We start from the raw sequence: 24489 nt of genomic DNA, 5'->3' as shown, positions 1-24489 counted from the left end.
CAAGGGACAACTATATATAGTCTGAAGAATTTAAATGAAAAAACCATCTTACAAGCCCACAAAAAAACAAAATCCAGAACAGAGCTATCACTCTGCAGATCCTATGAGGGCAAGTTGCTAGTTCCTGGGGCTAGGCACAAAGACAGGATTGGTGGGGAGTGGAGCTCCACTGCCACTTTCCTGGCTGAGTGACTGTGACCTCTCAGGATCATGATTGTGAGGAGAGTATCCACTATGGAAAGCCACTGTCCAGAGAGCCGTGGTGCTGGTGTAAGCCCTGGGAGAGGCCCTGTGAGGAGAGGCCTCTATTCTGAGGCCCACTCAAAGGGCCCTGGAGGCAGGTGCAGTGGCTCAAGCCTGTAATCCCAGCACTTTGGGAGGCTGAGGTGGCAGGATCGCTTGAGCCCAGGAATTCAAGACCAGCCTGGGCAATGTGACAAAAGCTGGTCTACAAAAAATACAAAAATTAGCTAGGGGTGGTGCTATGCGCCTATAGTCCCAGTTGCTTGGGAGACTGAGGTAGAAGGATCATCTAAGCCCAGGGAGGTTGAGGCTTCAGTGAGTTATGATTGCACCACTGCACTCCAGCATGGGCAACAGAGTGATATCCTGTCTCAAAACAAAACAAACAGGGTCCCCTGGAGCCCCACCTCACAGTCTGTGCTGATGAGGGGGATCCTCTGATGATCTGGCATTTCCCATGCTCCCGCTACGGTCTGACCCACCAGATGGGGCCTTGGGGCCCACTGGCCTCACCTCCCCTTTTCCACTGCTCATTTCCCTCAGACCACTTAGGTTCAGCTCAGCCTATCCCACCATGCACCCTGAGATGCCCTGGGCCTGGCTGCTGGTGAGACGGATAGGGGACCCCACAAACAGTGACGGTGCAGCCAGGGTGGTGGCAGCAGAACCACCAAGGCCAGCCTGGGGGCTCTAGGAAAGCTTCCAGGATGGACTTCTACCTCCACAGGGATGTGAGGGGTACAGAGGTGTGAGGTGAGGAAGGGAGAGCACTCCTGGCTGGCAGGACGGCGTGAGCAAAGGCCCAGAAGCCAGAAAAGCACAGCACACTTGCAACCGTGGGCAGACCCGTGACATCAGGCCACAGCTCACGGGGAGGGCGGGCTAGGAGATGAGGCCACAGAGGGAGGCAGTTCCCAGGCATGGACCTCATCCTGTGAGCAGTAGGGAGCCAGGAAAGGGCTAGAAACGGGGTGGTGGTATGGTCAGATCTGCCCTTAGGACTGCAGGATGCAGGACAAATCAGCAGGGAGTGGCTGGTACGGGGAGACTCTTGAGGATGCTGCAGCTGTGGCCCAGGCAGGGGAGGGAGCACACTGAGTCAAGGGAGTGTGTACAGGCAGGAGCCACCAGTCACCCCCTTCACCTGCCACTGATGGCCAGCCCACTCGCTTGCCCAACCCCAGGCCACTGGCACCACCCTGGCCCAGCTGGGGACTAAAAATCTTCTATTGCTGGTGAACTTTAACTGAAATGCCACCTGCTTGGTAAAGCCATCCCTGACCCTGCCTGGCCTCTCTGCCCACCACTGCCATCTTGAACATCCTCACAGCACCTTGTGCTGTGCTGCCTTATTCCGAGGAGCACTAAGACCACAGCCTTTGAGCAGGACCTCCTGGGTTCATACTCCACTCTCCACTAACCTGCTGTGTTACCCTGGGCAAGGTTCTTAACCATTCTGTGCCTCAGTTTCCACATCTATACAAGGAGCATGATGGGAGTATAAGCCTCATAAGATTGTGGTGGAGATTAAATTAAATAAAGTGCTTAGAATGGTGCTGGCTACAGAGAATGTGCTGAATGAAGGGGAGTCCTTTTCAGCCATCTCTGTGGCTGTCACCCATAGATAGTGAGCAGCCGGAGGGCTGGGAGTGGGTCACCTTCACTGTTGTGTCTCTGACACCTGCCACATTCTCAGGCGACAGAGGAGGGAAAGCAAGGCTGGCCAGCAGCTTGGGGACCCTCTGCCAGGTGCTGCCTTCCTGCCCTCCTCCCAGTGTCCTTGTCCAGGCTCTCAGGCAGGCTGCCCATGCTGCTGGGCAACAGTGGCCCATCCCTTGCACCCACCCCTTGGGCTGCACGCTAGCCTTTGGCTCCATTCTCCTTCCTTGGGCACTTTCTGCTGCTATAAATGTTCACCACACTCTCAATGTCATGCCACTGAGCATTCTGCCCCATGGACAGGCCTGCAGAACCCAGCCCCTGAGGAGCTCAGGGACCCTTATATTGGGACGGGAAATCCAATTTCCTCACCCTCCACACCCAGCTACAATGTTGAGGATCAAATAAGTGTTTAGGGACTACATAAAGCTGCCTTATAGTGGGACCAGATGAGAAGGGTGCTCCACAACACCGGGCAAGAAGGCTGACCCTGAGCACCAGGGAACACAGGGGGCCCAGCAGGAATCCCAACCCAGAGGGCACAGGAGGGAAAAGTGAAGCTACCAACCAGGGAAAGGCAGGCCACCAAAGGTAGCTGAGGACCTGGCTTGAGATGAGGGGCAGACAATCCCCCGTGCTCTAACCTATGGGGGTGGCCCCAGAAGGGTTACCTGAGTGAGCAGAGGGGATGTGGAGTCAGAGGGAGGAGGGGTCAGCAGGGAGAGTCGCTGCCAGCTACGGCGGGGTCCTCCTATGGAGGGACAGGCTGAGGTGGGAGGATACTAGCAAGCACAGGGAACTCAGATCAGTTCACTCCAGCAGTCACTAATGGAGTCCCTGTTCTGTGCCTGGTATTATGCTAAGCACTGAAGAGAGAGTGCTGAGGCAGACATGTGGTCTCCGTCTCAAGGAACATCAATCAGTTGGAGGGAGGTCTGCAGCCTGCCCTTCCCTCTACAGCCAGGTCCCTGCCCATGTAACTGATGATGCCAGAAGGCGATGGGAGGCAGCAAGGCATGGGGTGAGAGCCAGAGCTCAGCAACCAGACAGCCCTGGGCTCAAATCCTGGCCTCAGCCCTGTCCAGCAGCATGAGCTGGTGGGCAGCTTCACCCACCGAATGTGCATCTCCTCATCTGTATAATGAACATGAGAACACCTGCCTTCCATACAGGTGGGTGCTCCACCAGTGGCAGGGATTATGACTACAGCGTCCATTGCCAAAAGAGGCTAGAGCTGGTCCTCAGGACAGGTGCAAAGGGACTGCAGAGTCTCAATCAAAAAAGGAAGTCACCACCCTGGGCTCACCTGGCTGAGTACAAAGAAGGTACGGACATTCCAGAAACGGGCCTGCTCTTGGAGGAAGGTTTTCAGGTAGATGCTCTCAAAGGTCTTGAAGCAACCGACCAGAGTGACAAAAGTCTCGTCATTCTCATTGTCTGTGATGCTCTGCAGGATGGGCACCATGGGGGCCAGGCCCGTGCCTGCAGCCAGCATGAGGAGCTCACCATACTGGGGAACAGAAGGGGTATGTATGACAGGTGGGTTGGGAGAGTCTCACCCTATCCCCTCTACTATGGGGCTTTTCCTTGAGCTTCCTTCAACCGGACGGCAGTGCCCTTCCTTGGTGTCCAACCACCTGTGTCCCCTCTCTACCTCCTCCAGAAAGCCATCCTTGTTTGTGAAAGGCATGTGAGGTTTGGGTAATGGAGATGATGGGATATGGGGGCTGAAAGGGAACATAACAGTATAGCCCATCCTGTAAGTGGCCTGGTTGCCTACTAAAGCATCCCCACAAGGACTCTGCTTACACACTTCTACTGTCAGGGAGCTCATTACTTCCCAAGGCAGTTTGCTCTACTATAGGCCAAATTCTTTGCCAGGGAGGTCTTTACAACTTACATTGAGCTGAAACCTGCTCCCATCAAAGCCTTGCCCACTCCCAACGCCATTCCAGCCCTGCTCTTTGGGCTGCTTCCTCTGCCCCAGGGTACCTCTGCAGAGATCTCAAGGGCCCACCTTGGACCTCTGAGCTTGCTCATCTCTAGGCTAAATGAAATAACATGCATAAGCATGTAGCACAGCACTGGCACAAAAGAGTCACTTGAAAAAGGTGAGTTCCCAGCCAGGAGCAGTGGCTCACACCTATAAACCTAGTACTTCGGGAGGCCAAGGCGGGTGGACCACTTAAGGTCAGGAGTTTGAGACCAACGTGGCAAAACTCCATCTCTACTAAAAATACAAAAATTAGCCAAGCATGGTGGTGCACGCCTGTAGTCCCAGCTACTTGGGAGGCTGAGGCAGGAGAATTGCTTGAACCTGGGAGGCAGAGGTTGCAGTGAGCCGAGATCATGCCACTGCACTCCAGCCTGGGCAACAGAGCAAGACTCCATCTCAGAAAAAAAAAAAAAAAAAAAAAAAGGGTGAGTTCCCACCCCAAGAGGTCCCAGTTCCATCACCTCCTCCTCACTGAATCTATTTCCGGGCTCTAGGCCTCTTAAAGAGGGGTGACCCTCTGTAATCCCAGCACCTTGGGAGGCCAAGGCAGGCGGTTCACGAGGTCAGGAGATCGAGCCATCCTGGCTAACGTGGTGAAACCCCATCTCTACTAAAAATACAAAAAATTAGCCGGGCGTGGTGGGGTGCGCCTGTAGTCCCAGACATTCGGGAGGCTGAGGCAGGAGAATGGCGTGAACCTGGGAGGCGGAGCTTTGCAGTGAGCCGAGATCACGCCACTGCACTCCAGCCTAGGTGACAGTGCGAGACTCCGTCTCAAAAAAAAAAAAAGAGGGGTGACCCTCTTTAAGGTCAGTGCCTTAAAGTTTAGTACCTGAGTGATGCAGGGGTATTTACCACCCTCATTCTACAGATTAGGCCTCTGGGTATTAATCCCCAACCATGTGATCTGGGCAAGCTCTTTCACCAATATGAGCCTCAGTGTCCTCACTGGTAAAAAAAAGAAAAGCACTTCCCCATAACAGCACCTATCTCAGAACTGTTACCAGGATTAAATGAGATGAAGAAAAGTGCTTGGTTGGCTGGGCGTGGTGGCTCATGCCTGTAATCTCAGCTACTCAAGACTGAGACAGGAGGATCGCTTGAGCCCAGGAGGTTGGGGCTGTAGTGAACAATGATCATGCCACTGCACTCCAGCTGGGCAAGAGTGAGACCCTATCTCAAACAAAACAGAACAAAAAAGAAAACTGCCTGGTGCAGATCCAATTAGATTGCTCCCCCTCCCTAAGCTGCTGAGACTCATGCTTGGCAGCTGTTGCTGTGTCTGTGCTCTCTCCAGCCTCCAGGCCTTCAGCTTGCCATGCTCCTCCGCCTCCTCCCATCCTAGCTCGGGCTATCCTTTGGAGGGCCTTTCCCAAGCCAGGGCAGGGGAGGCTCCTTTTTTTGTGTTTCCACAGCTCCCTGTGAGTCCCTCTGAACCACACTGGCCACACTGTGCTGCTGTCACCTGTCTGTGTGTCTGACTCCCCCAGCAGACTGTGAGCTTCTGGAGAACAGGGGACTCATCTGACCCATCTCTGGGTCCCCAGAGTCCCCTGGCCCTGGGTAAACACTTGTGTCTGTTTGTTGAATGAATGCACAGACAGATGCTAATATGTCAGTCCTCAGGGCTGATGTAATATCCATCTGTAATGAAGACAACTGCAGAGCAGCAAAACAGGGCCCGGAAGAGGGCAGGAGCTTCCCAGACATCCTCGTGTGGTGAAACCAAGGCTTACTGAAATTTCAGTGACCGCGTATTAAGGTGTGAGACACCATTTCTTTTTCCTCACCATCAGGCCCTACAGCCTCCCTAGCTAAGAAATCCAGGAGCTGGACACGGTGGCTTATGCCTATAATCCTAGCACTTTGGGAGGCTGAGGTGGGAGGATCACTTGAGCCAAGGAGTTTGAGACCAGCCTGGGCAACATGGTGAAATCCTGTGTCTACAAAAAAATACAAAACTTAGCTGGGCATGGTGATACACACCTGTAGTCCCAGCTACTTGGGAGGCTGAGGCAGCAAGATTGCTTGAGCCCAGTAGGTGGAGCTGTAGTGAGCTATGACAGCACTCCAGCTTGGGCAACAGAGGGAGGGAAGGAGAACGGGAAGGCAGGAAGGCAGGAAGGTAGGAAATAAATGCAGGGCCTTTCAAGTATTCTGTGCATGTGAAGGAGCAGCCACAAGGCATTGGGAGGCTCCACCAGAAAAGGCGGTCAAGACAACGTTCATCTGTTATCCACTCTAGACAAGGAGGAAACACAAACGATTTCCATTTCCTGCTCTCAAGCATCTGGGGGATGCAGGGTCTAAAATGCAAGGCTAAGCATGGTTAGTACTGGAAGAATACTATGGAAGAGCATTAACATATGCATAGCACATATCTGTAGAATGGGGTTGTAGCACCTAAGAGCTGCTGTGAAGACTACGTGAATCACCATATAGCAAGTGCTAAGGTCTGAGCCTGGCATGCATGAGGTGCTACACGTGCTTGATATTATTATACATATATACTACACATGTGCATGCAGTGTGCATTTGTACATATACTCATGTGGAAGAGGATTTGGAAGGATATACACCAAGCCATAAGATGGGTGTGTCTGGGTAGATTGCCTGTGAGTGTTTTTTCTTCTCTTTTCTTTTTTTTTTTTTTTTTTTTGTCCCTTTCCATCTGCTGATTTTTGGATAATGAACATGTACTGCATTTATAAAAGGAAAAAAAACAATAAAGACTTTTCTTTTTTGAAACAGAGTCTCTCTCTGCCACCGAGGCCGGAGTGCAGTGGCATGATCTCAGCTCATTGCAACCTCCGCCTTCTGGGTTCAAATGATTCTCATGCCTCGGCCTCCCAAGTGGCTGGGATTACAGGTGCGTGCCACCATTTCTGGCTAGTATTTTTTGTATTTTTAGTAGAGACAGGATTTTGCCATGTTGGTCAGGCTGGTCTCGAACTCCTGACCTCAGGTGATCCACCCGCCTTGGCTTCCCAAAGTGCTGGGATTACAGGCATAAGCCATTGCGCCCGGCCAACAAAAGCTATTTAAAAATTAAATAAAAAGAATGGAGACGAAGGCATGATTCATTCTTTTCCATTTGTTTTCATTTTGCTTTGTTTTCCTAATTATAAAGTAATAGGTGTTCACTGCAAATGATTTAGAAAGTATAATGAAGAAAATAAAAATCACCCATAATTCTACCACCCAGAGCTGCTAACATTTCATTGCATTTTCTTTTCATATTTTCTCTGTGCATTTTAACTTAATTTCCCAACCTTCTGTATATTCAGTTTTGTACCTAGTGTTTGTCACTTGATCTTACAGCATAAGTATATAACATCATTTATAAACATAATTTTAAAATCCAGGATATTATTCTATCAAGTACCTGTAGCCCGGTTTACCTAACTGTTCCCCTGATGTTGGATATTCAGTTGTTTCCAATTTTCTGCTATTATAAATAAAGATGCAATGAACATACGCAAAAGAGCCAGCATTTTGATTCATTCTACAGGACAGACTTCCATAAGTGGAATTACTGGGGCCAAGGATTTGAAGACTCTGAAGACTCTTGGTACATACTGTCAAAATGCTTTCCAGATATGCACCAACTGATGAGAAATTACGAATTCTTCCTAGGAAAGTCGGGGAAGGGTTTAAAAATGCCAGGATGATGAGAAGAGCCATCTGAGCTGGGAAGCAGGAAGCCATGGGGCATATTTAGTCATGTGACTGTACTGTGAAATTGGAAAGGCGTCTAAGGGTCAGAGGGCATAAGGGCTCCTAAACGCCAAGTACGTGAGTCTGATGTTCTAAGCAATGGCCACCCCGGGTAGCTTTGGAGCTGGGCAGGCAGTTTCATTTATAAGTGTCTATTCTGGCTGGGCGCGGTGGCTCACGCCTGCAACCCCAGCATTTTGGGAGGCTGAGATGGGTGGATCACCTGAGGTCGGAAGTTCATGACCAGCCTGACCAACATGGAGAAACCCTGTATCTACTAAAAATACAAAATTAGCTGGGTATGGTGGCGCATGCCTATAATCTCAGCTACTTGGGAGGCTGAGGCAGGAGAATCACTTGAACCTAGGAGGTGGAGGTTGCGGTGAGCCGAGATCGCGTCACTGCATTCCAGCGTGGGCAACAAGAGCGAAACTCTGTCTCTAAATAAATAAATAAATAAATAAATAAATAAATAAGTGTCTATTCCATCTTCTCCCATGTCCAAACCCCAAGGATACACCTGGGATTGTGTTTGAGCTCAGGGAGAATGGCACAGTGAGATGCTGTGGGCTGAAACATGAAAACCACAGTCAACAGGGATCTCCTGAAGATTTAAGGCGCTGGCACTGACCTGGTTTGGTTTATAGAAGAAATCTCCGAAAGGTCCTCGCCAGAAAGCTGTGTCTCCTACTCTCCAGGACTCAACATACCGGGACATCAGCCCCATCTGGTAGCACTGGAAGCAAACACAGGGAGACGTCAGTAGGACAGGTACATGCTGCCAACACAAACCAGATTAACCATTAATGTGGAGCCCGTTCTGTATGCTAAGGGCTTCACATGTGTTATCTCATTTAATCGTCTTCCTTATCCTACAAAGTTGGTATAGCCCTTCCCAATTTTCAGATGAGGCCCAGAAGCTTACACAGAAGGCAGACAGGAGGCTGGGATGAGAATCCATAGGACCTAAAGCCTTCAGCATAGAGGTCCCAAACCCAAATGCCCACAGGGACCATGCAGGTACCATAAATGAGTGAAGAACTGGGCGATGATTAATGGCAATTAACACAGTCTCAGCATCAGGGAGACAACAGGGAGTGATGGGGACTGTGATAAATTGGTGAGCGAGTGCTCCTTCTAAGGAGGGAAGCCACTTTGCAGGTTTCAGTCCATAGTTTGTGGGGCCTAATTGGCCAGATCTATTGATTTTCCAAAAGAGGCACGAAATCCATATTTTTATTTAAAATCTCCCATTTTTGAAATGTCTGCAATTAATTCAAAATTTTAAAACTCTATGCTGGCCAATACCAAATACATTTGTGGGCTAGATTCAGGCCACCCATCTGCAGTCTCTGCATTATCCTACACCATCTCCTGGCTGGATGAAAAATGAAGGTTACAGGAGTGATTGCTCCATGGAGAGGGGAGTCTAAATTACCTGGGTGCCTGTCCACTCTGTGCCAGGCACCATGTTGAGGATGCAGGCAAGACAGCTAGATCTTAAGCTCCATGAAGGCAGTCAGTGCCTGAACCATGGAAATAACTTAATAAATACCTGAATGAATGAATGAATGAATGAATCAATCCAGATTCAGGCTCTCCCCTTAAGGAGCTTACAATCTAGAAGGGACTTAAGTCTCAGACATATACAAGGTAGAGACCATCTAATACCCATGAGAAGAATGAACTAGGAATAAACCTGAGAAGGCTGCAGCCACTTCCATGGATGGGATCAAGGATGGCTTCCTGGAGGAGGAAGCATTTGAGTTGGACCTTGAAAGATGGGCAAGATGGAATTCACTGGGGATGGGAGCAGGGGTGCAGAGAGGACTCTGGACATCAGGGGTAGTATGGTCAGGGGTAGGACAATCTGGGTCATATTTTGGGAATAGCAAGTGAACATGGTAGGGTGAGGGTGAGGGCAAAGCACTGGGAGACAGGACTGGAAGGGTGTTTGGAGTAAGATTATAGCCAGGCTTAACAGAGAGACAGGGCTTTGGTCCCCAGACCTGTTTTTAAGCACCCATGGCCATATCTGATATCATCCCTGACTTCCTTGGGCACCACCTGCACAAGGCAACGGAAGTCCCTGGTTCAACTGGAAGGGGTCTAGAAGGAAAGGTGAGGTTTTTCTCCTGCCTTGCTGGAGGCTGTCTCCATGCACGCTTTGTTTTCTATCTAGGGGGAGGCATGACCCCAGCTGTGGCCTTGACAGCACCCAAGAAGAACGGAAGGATTCTTCCATGTTGTCTTTAGTACCCTCATATGGTTTGGCTGTGTCCCCATCCAAATCTCATCTTGAATTCCCATGTGTTGTGGGAGGGACCCAGTGGGAGGTAAATGAATCATGGGGGCAGGTCTTTCCCATGTTGTTCTTGTGATAGTGAATAAGTCTCATGAGATCTGATGGTTTTACAAAGAAGAGTTTCCCTGCACAAGCTCTCTTCTTGTCTGCTGCCATGTGAGATAACGCCTTTCACCTTCTGCCATGATTGTGAGGCCTCCCCAGCCATGTGGAACTGTGAGTCCCTTAAACCCCTTTCTTTCATAAATTGCCCATTCTCAGGTATGTCCTTATCAGCAGCATGAAAACGGACTAATACATACCCACACAGAGCCTGGCACAGAATAAATGTTTAATACATACTTGTTAAACAAAACTGACACTGAACTTTTGTCCTTCCATTTGGATCATACTACCCCAAGGGGCCTTGAGACAAATGATGTCATCTTTCTGAGCTTCAGTTTCTTCATCTTTAAAATGGGAATAGTATGATCTACTCTATAGGGTGGTTATGAGGTTGAAATGAGATAATTAGAATAAAGAGACAGAGGCAATACCTGGTGCCCAGAAGGTGTCTGAGAAATGGGAGCTTCTCCTTCCCTTCTACTTGGGAGGGTCAAACGATAAGCCCTGCCTGCCTTCTCAATTTGCAAAGACATTTCTGGCTCTTCCTAGCCAGTGGCTTAGAGATAATTAAGCATCTCTCTAAAGAGAGGCTTTCTAGTAAATGAAGGAGAAAATCAGCCTCGCAGCTGGGAGAGATCCAGCTGCCCTGAAGAACTGTCTCCAGGCTTATCCTTTCCACAGAAACACACCCCAACAAGCAGCTTGGGGAAGCAGGCCATTTGGAGAGGATTTGTGGAATCTCCCAGACAAACAGTTCCATGAAGAAGGGATCCCATCCAAGCTTATGTGTGGAGGAATAAACACTCGGGCTCAGACGGCAGGTAGGAAGGCGGGAGCTGGAGGCAGTGCTGAGGTCTCGGTGTCAGGGGGCAGGACTCACCTACTAGCAGCACTTCTTACTAGCTGTGGGGCCTTGGGGCCTCTGGGGGACTCAGTTTACTTATCAATGCAATACAGATAATAAGTCATGTCTTATAACATAGATTAAGGATGTGAACACTGTTCTTAAATATTTGTAATGATTCCATTTGGTAAATGAAGATCTAGAGCTGTGTATTAGGTTGACCCACATGAAACTGATGTTTCTTTAAGTCAAAAAAGTTAGAATATCAGCAATTTCATGTAGCTCAACCTAACTGTTCTTTCCACATAATTGGGCCGCCACAACTTCTTATATTTTTGTTGCCTATTCCTTGGGTCTCCAGGGTGTTTTGCATCCAACTTACTTTGTTCATCTCATCTCTGCCAATTCCTCCATCCACCCTGCCTTCTCCACCAGCACCCTCTCCTCCTGGCTCTCAGGCTGGATATAGTTCCTAGAAGACTTGTTCTATTTCACCCCTCCCAACTTTGGTTAACCATCCCCTCAGCCTAGAATGCCATTTATGGCCACTGCCAATTTGTACTCCTTCTTCAAGGTCCAACTCAAATGCCCCTGTCCTGTCACCTCCCCTGAGAGGTGATGTTAGGTTAGTACTGTCCATAAGCTCCTCCATGTCCTACCTCTTGCCTAATCCTCTCAGCTTGCATCCTGCTCCCTTGGCACACCTTCTTTCTGTTCCAGGACAAAGGACTTACTTCTCCAATTGCCTTTGTCCATGTTGTTCCCAGCACTGAGTTTCCTTCCCACATTTTCCCTTTAGCTCTCCAGTCTTAGACACATAGCTTCTCCATGGCATCTTAGAGCATCCTTGATGGTCAACTCACCTTAATTAACACTTCAAAGTATCCTTCTGCGTTGGCAGGGCTGATGGGCGTATAGGCTCTCTGAATTTCTAAGTCATCTACTATCCCTCTGGGAAACAGAAGCGTGCAGTCAGTCAGCCAGTCACTCAACAAACCCTTATAAGGCTGGGCACGGTGGCTCATGTCTGTAATGCCCACGCTTTGGGAGGCCGAGGTGGGCTGATCACTTGAGGTCAGGAGTTTGAGACCAGCCTGGACAACATAGTGAAACCCTGTCTCTACTAAAAATACAAAAATTTAGCTGGGTGTGGTGGCTCACGCCTGTAGTCTCAGCTACCTGGGAGGCTGAGTCACATGAATCACTTGAATCCGGGAGGTGGAGGTTTCAGTGAGCTGAGATCATGCTACTGCACTCCAGCCTGGGCAATAGAGCAAGACTCTGTCTCAAACAAACAAACAACTGCAAATCCTTATGAGGTATCTCCTTTGCCAGGCTGGTGAAAATAAAGGTCCTCACTGAGAGGCAGGCAAGATGCAACAGAAAAAAAAAAGAGTACTGGGCTCATCCACTGCCACGTGCTGGCTGTGAGATCCCAGTAGATCATCTCATCCCCCATGGCCCCTTTTGTAAAATGGGGACAGCTATCTGCATTCCAGTTGTGTGGCTCCTCTGGGACTACAGATGGGAGAGTGTTTCAAAAAGTGCACTGAGGATGTGAGTTGTTTTGGAGACATGACTGTCATTTTTCCTAACCTCTTCTCAACTACAGAGTGATAAAGACAAAAACAACTGCTAACATTTATTGAACACTTACTAGCACCTGACAGAAGCATTAGGACTGGAAGGATCCTCAAAGGGCCCTAGTCTACCCTATCTCATGCATGAATCCTCTCCATGTTACCAAAAACAGGGTCAGGATAACCACCATGAGTCACAGTAATAGCCATGGTGTATTAAATGCATACACGTATCAAACATTTCATATGCATTATCTCATTTAACTCAAACAACAACCCAAATGAGGAACCCAGTGCTTAGAGAAGGGAAGTCACTTGCACAGCTCAAATTCAATCACAGCTCTAACTTCAGAGCTGGGTTCCTCACCACTGTTCTTCAGAGCTTCCCAGAAGCTTCCCTAAGCAGTCGTCTCTCAAGTCCTACTACGTACAAAACTTTCTTCTCTGAGGTATGCAAAGATTAAAAAGGCCCTGTCTCAATGCACCAAAAGCATGAGGGGCTGGACAGAAATATTTAATAAATGCATATGAGGCTGGGCGTGGTGGCTCACGTCTGTAATCCTGGCACTTTGAAAGGCCAAGGTGGGTGGATCATGAGGTCAAGAGATCGAGACCATCCTGGCCAACATGGTGAAACCCCATCTCTACTAAATATACAAAAATTAGCTAGGCATGGTGGCACATGCCTTTAGTCCCAGTTACTTGGGAGACTGAGGCAGGAGAATCGCTTGAACCTGGGAGGCGGAGGTTGCAGTGAGCTGAGATCATGCCACTGCACTCCAACCTGGGTGACAGAGTGAGACTCTGTCTCAAAAAATATAGATAAATAAATAAAAATAAATAAATAAATGCATATAAAACAAATGGGGACATAAGGAACAGAGCACAGAGCATGGCTTGGCTGCAGAGCACTATGACGTCTGCTACAACAGAGGTAAAACTGATATGTTTTAGAGGGAGTGCGTAGTCTCCTCTGGGAGCCTAGGAAACCTCCTGGAGGTGGGTGTTGCAGGATAGGCCAGCCACTGACAAGGGCAAATCGGGACAGGAAGGGTGGTGGGAATGGGGTGTGGAGCAGGAGGCTGAGACCAGGGCAGGGGTGGGTTGGCAAAGGGAGAAGAACATGGTGGGAAAGCAAGCTGGGGCCTTGGGCTAGGACATCATTATGGAGGCAATGTGGCACCTCAGATACCTTCTGGGGTGCCACATTGCCTCCATGCTGCATCCCAGAGTGACATGGTCAGAAATGTGTGTTAGGGATGTCACCGCAGGGACAGAGAGGGTGAAGGAGGGGAGCCAGCCTGGAGGCAGGGAGTTCTGGGCATTCTGGTTCATGGATGGAAGGATGCCTGGGGCCATGACCTGCCCTGTGGCCCCTCCTGCCCACTGGGATAGTGAACTTCTAGGACTGCTGGCCAGGTCACAGGCCAGAAGGAGCTGGACACAAACACCAGGGGCCAGTGTGAAGCAAGTGGCCAGAGTCTGAGCAGCAGTAAGTGCTCTTCTGGTTTCCACCTTCTCCTCTAGCCACACCTTGCTTCCTTTGCTGGCTCCTTCTCCTCTTGCCAATACCGTAGATGCTGGTGTTTCCAGGGTTTGGTCCTATGCGCCTTTCTCTTTCCATGCACACATTTTCCCAAATGCCACTCAGCTATGTGCCAATGACTCCCAAACCCATGCCTGCAGCTCAGATCTCTCTACTGAGCCTCAGATTCACAGAGCCAACAGCCTGGCAGACAACTCTACCTGGACATCCCAAAGGGTCTTGTCTCTGGGCAGGCAGGGGTGGGGACTGGGGTGGGAGTAGAGTGCCTAAGTAGGCTGGGAGGAAGTAGGAACCTCAGAGGAGTGGTAAAGAGCGTAACTCAGGAGCCAGGCTGTCTGGGTTTAAATCCTGGCTCCGTGACTTATTAGCTATGTAGTGCTGGGCAAGCCTTTTATTCTCAATTCTATCATTTGGTACTAATCATATTAGGTTCATACCACAAAGCCAGACTGCTTGCCTTCAAATCCTGGCTCCAACATTTCCTAACTGTGTGACCTTGGCAAGTTTCTGGACCTCTCTTACTTCAATTTCCTCTGGGGTATAACTGCACCTACCACACAGGATTCTGTGAGGGTTAAATGATTTCACACCTATAAGCACACAGAACTGTGCCTTGGATAGTAAATGCTATTAAAGTGATTGTGTTGTTATTATTTATGATGAAAATGCATTATCTAGTTCAATCCCGAGAACTCTCTGAGTCATGTGTCACCATGTCTATCTTGAAGATGACAAATGGAGGCTTAAGGGAGAGTATGCTAGTTGCTCAAGGCCAGCAGCTAGCAAATGGCAAAGCAGGGCTGTGAAGCTTTGGTCTTCCCGCTACCTGAGTGTACCGTAGGATGAGGTGCTGGCCGGGCTGCAGGCCAAGCTGGCTGTTCCCGGGTAGAGCAAACCGGACCCGGTAGGTGTCCTTAGTGAGTCTGTCCATGGCACTGATGCAGAAGGCCACGAAGGTCTCTGGGTTCAGCTTGGAGGGGCAGCTCTGCAACAGGAAGAGATCCAAAAGCTAGAGGCCGGGGCTCCACAGACACACAGGCATCCATAGCATCCTTCCCACTGTCCCCAAGGAGAGGCTGTCTTGGCTCAGAAAGTTTCCCGTAAACTGGACACTAGCCTCGCCTTACTTCCCTTTCAAAATTGGATCCAAGAATGCCAGAGCGCTTTCCTTTGAGCCTATCCGGCTCTTAAGCCTTCCGTGGCTCCCCCCAGCTCCAGGGTAAAGTGCGGGCTCCTTCCTTAACTGGCCACTCAAAGGCCCTGTGGACGACCCTCATGCCTCATTTTATCTCCCAAGCATCTAATGCCAGACTTTTCTTCGTCCTCCCAAGAACACCCTGCTGCCTCCTACTTCTGAGTTTTTATTTGCTCAAGTAGTGCCCTCTTATCCAGAACATTCATCTCCAATGTGTAAAAGACATACCCATTCTTCAAACCTGCTAAAATCCAGATCTGCATAATTTATAAGTTGATGGGACCTCAGAATATCTAATCCAATATCTATGTATTACATATGTGGAAACTGAGGCCCGAGTTGAGTCATGCTGGCTTACTTGTCCACAGTCACACTGTAGACAAAGATTCAAATTCATGTCTAAGTCTCAGCCCACTGCCTTTAACATTCCACCCCAACCTGCATCTCCTCCAGGAAGCCTTCTCTGAATGCTGTGACTCACAGATCTTTCTTTCCTGTAAAATACTCCATTTACTCCTGGGACCCCTCAATCCCAGCTTAGGGCCTGGCACCATGTGTTCCTGCAGCACCAACTCTGGAACCCCAGTTACCCATGGTAGTGCTGACAGTATCACTGAACTGACAGAAATTCTCGGGTTTGGCATTCAAGGCCTTGTCTCCACTGTGCCCCTTCCCACACCCCCCATCCAGGATGACCTCTTCATCAGCAGCCAGAGCACCTGGGTACTCTCTGGCACAGCTGCCTGGTGCTTTGGAAAGAACAATGGACTAGGAGTCGAGAGAACTGGGTTCAGCCCCAGCTCAGCTGCTGCCTCTCTGTGGGGCCTTCAGCATATCAATTGATCCTCTGGGTCTCAGTTTCCTAGTCTATAAAAAGGGCCACTCATCCCTGATAACTTTATAGGGTTATCATGAGGGTCAGTTGAGATACCACGTAAAAAGCATTTTATAAAATGTACGTTACCATGGAAATGTAAAATCTTTTCCTATTATTATTGCTTCATTAAAAGTTAAAAAAATTGGAATATGCTATTTTATAGGACTGACAAAATGTTTGTGTTTGTTTGAGTCCATCTGTTTGCAAATTTTTTTTTTTTTTTTTTTGAGATAGAGTCTCGCTCTGTTGCCCAGGCTGGAGTGCAGTGGTGTGATCTCGGCTCACTACAACCTCTGCCTCCCGGATTCAAGTGATTCTCGTGCCTCAGCCTCTCGGGTAGCTGGGATTACAGACATGTGCCATCACACCCAGCTAATTTTTGTACTTTTAGTAGTGATGGGGTTTCACCATGTTGGCCAGGCTGGTCTTGAACTCCTGACCTCAGGTGATCCGCCCACCTTGGCCTCTCAAAGTGCTGGGATTACAGGCGTGAGGCACCACGCTGGACTTCTGTTTGCAACTTTAAATGTGGTATCATTTAAATTTCCAATGTTATAATAGGTGATGACAGCTGCTATTTACTGAGCATCTACCATGTGCCAGGTGCTTTACATATTTATCCCATGAAATTCTCATAACAACCTATAAAGTATTAACATCCCAATTTTTCAGATGAGAAAACTGAGGTTTAGCACACTAAAATGACATGCCCAACATCATACGATTAACTGGCAGAACCGGCCCTCAGTTCCTTAGTGAGTCTTTCTATTACAACCCTGTGTTTCTTTTTTTTCTTTTCCTTTTTTTTTTTGAGACAGAGTGTTGCTCTGTCACCCAGGCTGAAGTGCAGTGGTGCAATCTGGGCTCACTGCAACCTCCGCCTCTCGGTTCAAACAATTCTCATGCCTCACCCTCCCAAGTAGCTGTGACTACAGGCGTGTGCCACCACACCTGGCTAATTTTTAAATTTGTAGTAGAGACAGGGTTTCACCATGTTGGCCAGGCTGGTCTGGAACTCCTGAGCTTAGGTGATCCACCTGCCTCGGCCTCCCAGAGTGCTGGGATTACAGTCGTAAGCCACCGTGCCTGGCCAAGTAACTCTGTGATTCTTTGTCCCCCTTCTGTAAGCTGAGTTTTTTCAGCACTGGTACCCTGACATCCTTATTACCAACCTCCTTGTGCCTAGCACCCAGGATATGGTACTTAGTAGATCTTGGAGAAACACATTCATTCATCCACAAATATTTAATGAGTGCCAACTGTAATGCCAGGAACTACTCAAGGCGCTGAGGATAGAACAGTGAGAAAGACAGAGGCCCCTTCTCTTCCAGAACTGATATTTTGGCAAGAAGAGGGACAATATACACATAAAAGAGTACATCTAGATAGTGTCTGGTAGTCCTGAGTTAGGAAGAGAAATGAAAGTTGGGCAGAGATCAGAAAGAAGTGAAGGGGACAGCCAGGTGGAGATGGGAGGGCAGTGAGAAGAAAGAAACAGAGGTTGTCACGAATATTCCCCAGTCACTGGCAGAAGCCAGAGCACTCTAGTCCCCATCACCACCTTCCAGTGGCAGAAATACAAGGAGACACTAAATATAAAGTCATGCATGCCTGTAATCCCAGCAAGCACTTTGGGAGGCCAAGATGGGAGGTTTGCTTAAGCCCAGGAGTTTGAGCCCAGCCTGGGCAATATTGCAAGACCCCATCTCTATCTTTATAAAAAGCAAAAATATGGCCAGGTACAGTGGCTCACACCTATAATCCTACTACTTTGAGAGGCTGAGGCAGGTGGATCAGTTGAGGTCAGGAGTTCGAGACCAACGTGGTAAAACCCTGTTTCTGCTAAAAATGCAAAAAAAAATTAGCCGAGCGTGGTGGTAGGCGCCTGTAATCCCGGGTACTCAGGAGGCTGAGGCAGGAGAATTGCTTGAATTTGGGAGGCAGAGGTTTCAGTGAGCTGAGATCATGCCACTGTACTCCAGCCTGGGTGACAGAGTGAGACTCTGCCTCAATAATAATAATAATAATAATAATGTCATTTTGGGGTTCAGAGAAACAACTGCAAGGCCAGGCGTGGTGGCTTATGCCTCTAATCCCAGTACTTTGGGAGGCCGAGGCAGGTGGATCACCTAAGGTCAGGAGTTCGAGACCAGCCTGGCCAACATGGTAAAACCCCATCTGTACTAAAAACATAAAATTAGTCAGGTGTGGTGGCACATGCCTGTAATCCCAGCTACTTGGGAGGCTGAGGCAGGAGAATCACTTGAACCTGGGAGGCGGAGGTTGCAGTGAACCAAGATCGCGCCACTGCACTCCAGCCTGGGCAACAAGAGCAAAACTCCATCTCAAAAAAAAAAGAAAGGAAAGGAAAGAAAAGAAAAACAACTGCATTTGTTCAGGATGTATGATCTATAGCTTAAGAACAACATGTGTAAAAATGACTAAGCTTTGGTCTAGTTTGAGCTGCAAGAATGGGGAGTGGTTGGTCGAATTGATGATGGCCAGGCAAGGTGGCTCACGCCTGTAATCCCATCACTTTGGGAGGCTGAGGTGGGAGGATCACTTGAGACCAAAAGTTCGAGACCAGCCCTGGCAACATAGCGAGATTCCATCTCTATAAAAAAGAAAAAAAAAAGTGATGACGATGCCAGATGGCATTGAGAGAGGTAGAAATGGGAGACACCTCTACTCCACATTAGTCAGGAGGGACACAGAAAATGGGAAGACTGTTCAGATGCGGAAGACCAAGACGGGGCAGATTCAAAACAAACCTATGCACAGTGTCAGAAGGAATAGGTCCTCAGTTTCCCTATCTGTGTTATACAGGGGGTGAAGTCCAGTGTTCTGACATCTATAACTGTGAACCCTTCCAAACGTTACAATAAAGGACTAAACTGCTTAGTCCAGACTATGAAGTCCCAGAGGAGTTAAGGAGGAAAAAGTCAGTAAGGGCCAGAGAAGAACAAATATCAGCCCTAACATCCTTTATTTACCTAGAATAAACTATAGCTAGTTTAGTCCATAAGGACAAGGACTATGTCTGTCATGCTCACTCTCAAATCCTCACTATCTCACAGGGCCTGGTATATAATAGGTACTCAATAAAAATAGTTAAGTGAAATGGATGTCAAGCTCTGTGCTACACATCACAAACAATGAGCCTCATTTTACAGATGGGGAAACTAAGGCTTAAACTTTGCCTCAAATCACACAGCTGCTAATAAGTTTGCTTCAGGGCTGGGCTTTGAACCTAGATCTGTTTGCTTCTGTTATGCATACTCTTTTCTTCTGCTGTACAGGCAGGGAAGGCTTCCCAGAGGTGTGCTTTGCAGGGCCAAGGCAAGTAGATTCCGTTGCCCTGGTGCTCATATCGAGAAGCAGCCTCCCTTACCTGTGACTCTGGCCCACGCAGCAGGCTCCTGTCCTTGCTGGCTCGGGCTGCCTCCCACCTTGCCAGGTCTCGGTGATAGAGGTCAAACACACAGGGTGAGCAGCCACTGCCGCAGCACTGGGAGGGCAAGGGTTCCATGGGCCGCAGCTGCAGCCAGGCTTCCTCAGTGTCGTCGTCCTCCTCCCTCTCAGCCATCATCAGTGGGGCATGGGCAGCCTAAAAGGAACAACTGGGTGCTCTTCCAGAACAGGCCAGGCTCTATGAGACCACGGGCGCAGGCCCTGCTCCTTGGCCAGCCTGTGAGAGGGAAAACATGGGGGTTATTCTCTGGTCTCCTGTATTCCTCACATTCTCCAAAGCCTGCAGGTGCCAGGCTCTGTGCAAGCACTGGGGATGGAGATGGATCAGCCAAGGAGTCTGCTGTCTGGTGGGGAGCATTAACCACTTACTATCATTGGTTTTAGAAGGACAATCCCTCGTGTGAAGTGAATCTTTCTTTACTAGAGGAAAGGGTTTGGCTTCAGGAAACCTGGTTCTACTACTCATGAGCTCTATGACTCCAGGAAGGTTTAGCAGGATGGGACCCCCTTGAGCACAGGAGGGTGTCTTATTCTTTTTGTATTCTATCACCAAGCATATCTTGGCACATGGAAGAAAGGACACAACAATCAGAGCTGGTAACCAAGGTTTCCTGATCTGTTCCTGTGCTCTGAGTGCCAGCTGACACTTTACACGGAAAAGTCTCATTGAATTTTAAAAGATATTTTTGTTTTGTTTTGTTTTTCTGAAATGAGGTCTCACTCTGTTGCCCAGGCTGGAGAGCAGTGGCACGATCATAGCTCACTGCAGCCTCAACCTCCTGGGCTCAAGCAATCCTCCTGCCTCAGTCTCCCGAGTAGCTGGGACTACAGGTGTGCACCACCATACCTGGCTAATTTTTTTTTCTTACTTTTTGTAGAGACAGGGTCTCACTATGTTGCCAGTCTGGTCTCGAACTCCTGGCCTCAAGTGATCTTCTCATCTCAGCCTCCCACAATGCTGAGATTACAGGCATGAGCCACCATGTCTGGCCCTAAAATGTTTTAAATGATAAAGTAAAATATATACCTACAACTCAATTATAAAAAATTAATTAAAAATATAAAAGAACGCCTGTGTAACTACTACTCAGTCAAGTAAAAAGAACCTTGCCAGCATTCCAGAAGCCACCTGTGTCCCTTCCTGATAACTGTACTTCCCCTAGGTTACCATAATCTGACTTTTGTGATAATTATTTCCTTTTTCCCCTAGTTTTGCCACCTTTGTTTGCAATCCTAACCACTACAGTTCAGCTTTGCCCAGAGTTTCATACAGCTTCTAAAATGGTGGCAACCAGGGTTTTAACTCTGGCATGTCTGGTTTCAAAACATATTGTTCTTCAATTGCAGGAAACAGAAGAAGGTTGTGATGGTCCAGGTGAGATGATATAAGGACTTAGACCTGCAGCTTCAGGCAGGATGAGAAGGCAGGGGTCAATGAGAGAAATACTGAAGACGAAATTAACAGAACACTGAGACTGACTAGATGTGAGGGAGTGTGGGGGGACAGAGGGGTAGAAGGGACATCCAACCCCTCGGATCTGGCTTGGGTTTTGGTAGACAGAAGGCTCAAGAAGAAGTTGAGTTTTAAGGGAAAGAAGAAGAGAGTTTGGTTTGAGGTATGCTGAGTGCCTGTGGAGCATCCAAGTGCAAAATCCAGTTGTGAGTTGGATTAAACAGGTCTAGATATGAGTCTGGAGATGGAGGGACAGTGAAGAGAGAAAAACAGGTGCAGTTGAAGGCCTGCCTGGCTTCACTCCCTCCTGTGAGCACTCCATGCACTTGGTCCATCCCTGCTCATAAAAGGTGCTCAATAAACACTTTTCTTTCTTTCTTTTTTCCTTTTTTTTTTTTTTTTTTGAGACAGAGTCTTACTCTGTTGCCCAGGTTGCCAGGTTGGAGTACAGTAGCATGATCTTGACTCACTGCAACCTCTGCCTCCTGGGCTCAAGCGATTCTCCTGCCTCAGCCACCCAAGTAGCTGGGAAAACAGGCGCCCAACACAATGCCTGGCTAGGTTTTATATTTTGAGTAGAGACAGGTCCTCCTGTGGGGACCTCTGTAAAGGGCATCTATGCATGTTCACAATGGCTGGCTTGCTGATGAGTCAGATGTGAGTTTGTTTTCCTCTTGCAACCTGCGTCTGCATGTAGCCAGCCGGCGCTCCTCACTTCTCAGACGGGGCGGCCGGGCAGAGGCGCTCCTCACATCCCAGACGATGGGCGGCCGGGCAGAGACGCTCCTCACTTCTCAGACGGGGCGGCCAGGCAGAGGCGCTCCTCACATCCCAGACGATGGGCGGCCGGGCAGAGACGCTCCTCACTTCCCAGATGGGGCGGCCGGGCAGAGGGGCTCCTCACATCCCAGACGATGGGCGGCCAGGCAGAGACGCTCCTCACTTCCTAGACGGGGTGGCGGCCGGGCAGAGGCTGTAATCTTAGCACTTTGGAAGGCCAAGGCAGGCAGCTGGGAGGTGGAGGTTGTAGCCAGCCGAGATCACGCCACTGCACTCCAGCCTGGGCAACATTGAGCACTGAGCGAACGAGACTCCGTCTGCAATCCCAGCACCTCGGGAAGCTGAGGCGGGCAGATCACTCGAGGCCAGGAGCTGGAGACCAGCCCGGTCAACACGGCGAAACCCCGTCTCCACCAAAAATACAAAAACCAGTCAGGCGTGGTGGCGCGCGCCTGCAATCCCAGGCACTCGGCAGGCTGAGGCAGGAGAATCACAAGAGCCCGAGGCAGAGAGGTTGCAGCGAGCTGAGATCACGGCAGTACAGTCCAGCTTCGGCAACAGAGGGAGACCGAATAAAGAAGGAGAGGGAGACCGAAGAGGGGAGAGGGAGAGGGAGAGGGAGACCGAAGAGGAGAGGGGGAGGGGGAGGGGGAGAGGGAGGGGAGGGGGAGGGGGAGGGGAGGGGGAGGGAGAGCGATGGTATCTTATCCTTTCAGTATTCTACCACCAAGCACAGCCTGGCATATGGAAGGTTCCCTATGACTGCTCATTCAGTTTACAGATACAATCTGGGAGCTAGGTGTTGGGAGGCAACAGAGGTAAACAGGTCATTGTTCCTACCTTCACAGAGCCTCATAGACTACATGGTGTTACATCAACCCAATTCATTTTTATTGCATGCTATGGATCAGGTATGCATTATGAGTGAATGAGGTCTGGTCCCCTCTTTATGCTGATTTCTTTCTTTTTTTTTTTTTTTTTTTGAGACAGAGTCTCGCTCTGTTGCCCAGGCTGGAGTGCACTGGCGCGATCTCGGCTCACTGCCAGCTCCGCCTCCCGGGTTCACACCATTCTCCTGCCTCAGCCTCCTGAGTAGCTGGGACTACAGGCGCCCGCCACCACGCCCAGCTAATTTTTTGTATTTTTAGTAGAGACGGGGTTTCACTGTGTTAGCCAGGATGGTCTGATCTCCTGACCTCGTGATCCGCCTGCCTCGGCCTCCCAAAGTGCTGGGATTATAGGCGTGAGCCACCATGCCCGGCCTTTTTTTTTTTTTTTTTTTTTTGAGACAGGGTCTTGCTGTGTTCCCCAGGTTGGAGTGCAATGGTAGGATCACAGCTCATTGCAGACTCGATCTCTGAGGCCCAAGTGATCTTCCCATCTCAGCCTCCTGAGTACCTAGATCTATATAGGTGCGTGCCATCACGCCTGGCTAATTTTTTTTTATTGTTTTTAGAGAGGAGGTCTCACCATGTTGCCCAGGCTGATCTCAAACTCCTGGCCTCAAGTGGCCCCTCCCACCTAGGTCTCCCAAAGTGTTGGGATTACAGGTGTGAACGATGACTGTAGGACTTCTCCACGTTTTAACAGTCCCACTTTCTCTGCTATTTTGGAAATTAGCAGAAAAGTTGGCCACGTCAGTCATGAATTTTAAAGAGTTGGTTCATGCGTCCTCTGAGCTCTATCTTTTCAGTTCAAGAGGCACCACCTTTAATCCAGGCCTTGACACATGTTGCCTCAGGCTGGATGACTTTTCCCACCCCGCAGGCCTTGGTTTTAAAGGTCACCTCCCTTCAGAGGCCCTCCCTGAACCTTCCCCTCCTCATTCTCTATAAGGCACTCTATTTGTTTCTGTTATACGCGCATTCACTAAACATATTTACTATGTGCCAGGCACTGTTCTCAGTGCTGGGGATATAGCAGTGAAGAAACTGAAACCCTTGCACTCACTGAGCTCATATCTTAGGGTGAGAAACAGTTATTGAGCAAGATCAAGATGGAAAACAGATGGTACGATAGTGTGAAATGCTAAAGAGAAAAATAACTACGGAAAAGGGATAGGAAGTGTGTGTATCGCAGTTGACTTATTTGTTCGCGTTGTTTACCTGCGTTCTGTCTGCATCTCCCATCTGTCTTATTTACCAATGCCAACCGGGGTTCAGCGCAGCGCCTGACACACAGCAGGCAGCTGATAGACAGGTGTTGAGCAAGGAGCAAAGGCGAATCTTCATTGCTGTCCTTGCTTCTAGGAGGCGAATTGGGAAATCCAGAGGGAAAGGAAAAGCGAGAAAAGTGGCTCGCTTTTGGCGCTGGGGAAGAGGTGTACAGTGAGCCGTCACGCTCAGAGCTGGCTTGGGGAACACTCTCACGCTCAGGAGAGGGACAGAGCGACAGAGGCGCTCGCAGCAGCGCGCTGTACAGGTGCGCCAGCTTAGGCATTTCTATCCCTATTTTTACAGCGAGGGACACTGGGCCTCAGAAAGGGAAGTGCCTTCCCAAGTTGCAACTGCTCATAAGCGGTCAACCTTGTCTAAGTCCAGGTCTGAAGTCCTGGAGCGATTCTCGACCTACCACGACCACTCACCTACTCGCCTGCGCTTCACCTCACGTGAGGGTTTTCCAGGTTCCTCCCTGTCTCTGGGTAGGCGGGGGGCGCTTAGCAGGTATCACCTATAAGAAAATGAGAACGGGCTGGGGGCCGGTGCAAGACAAGAATAT

At 49.2% G+C, this 24489-nt stretch overlaps 1 protein-coding gene across 7 annotated transcripts in view; it reads right to left on the bottom strand.

Moving 5' to 3' along the window:
• The window catches only part of LOC129035930 (NADH-cytochrome b5 reductase-like), a 30715-nt gene extending 6269 nt beyond the window's left edge, over positions 1–24446 (bottom strand). The window contains exons 1-8 of one of the 7 annotated variants that reach the window (XM_063655499.1): positions 24356–24410; positions 23877–24016; positions 20408–20530; positions 19459–19755; positions 14832–14980; positions 11733–11820; positions 8247–8351; positions 3209–3412 (exon numbers count right to left, since the gene is read on the bottom strand). In XM_063655499.1, the coding sequence (XP_063511569.1) occupies positions 3209–3412; positions 8247–8351; positions 11733–11820; positions 14832–14980; positions 19459–19656 (744 nt within the window). In that variant the 5' untranslated portion in view covers positions 19657–19755; positions 20408–20530; positions 23877–24016; positions 24356–24410. Of the gene's footprint in view, positions 1–3208; positions 3413–8246; positions 8352–11732; positions 11821–14821; positions 14981–19458; positions 19756–20407; positions 20531–23876 lie in introns of those variants that run through there. The other 6 variants (XM_063655495.1, XM_054486895.2, XM_054486896.2 and 3 more) reach the window with 6 other exon arrangements.
• Positions 24447–24489: the final 43 nt, after the last annotated feature.

Source organism: Pongo pygmaeus, chromosome 1 (assembly GCF_028885625.2).
Source record: "Pongo pygmaeus isolate AG05252 chromosome 1, NHGRI_mPonPyg2-v2.0_pri, whole genome shotgun sequence".
NCBI lineage: Eukaryota > Metazoa > Chordata > Mammalia > Primates > Hominidae > Pongo > Pongo pygmaeus.
This window is presented reverse-complemented; position numbering and strand designations above follow the sequence as displayed.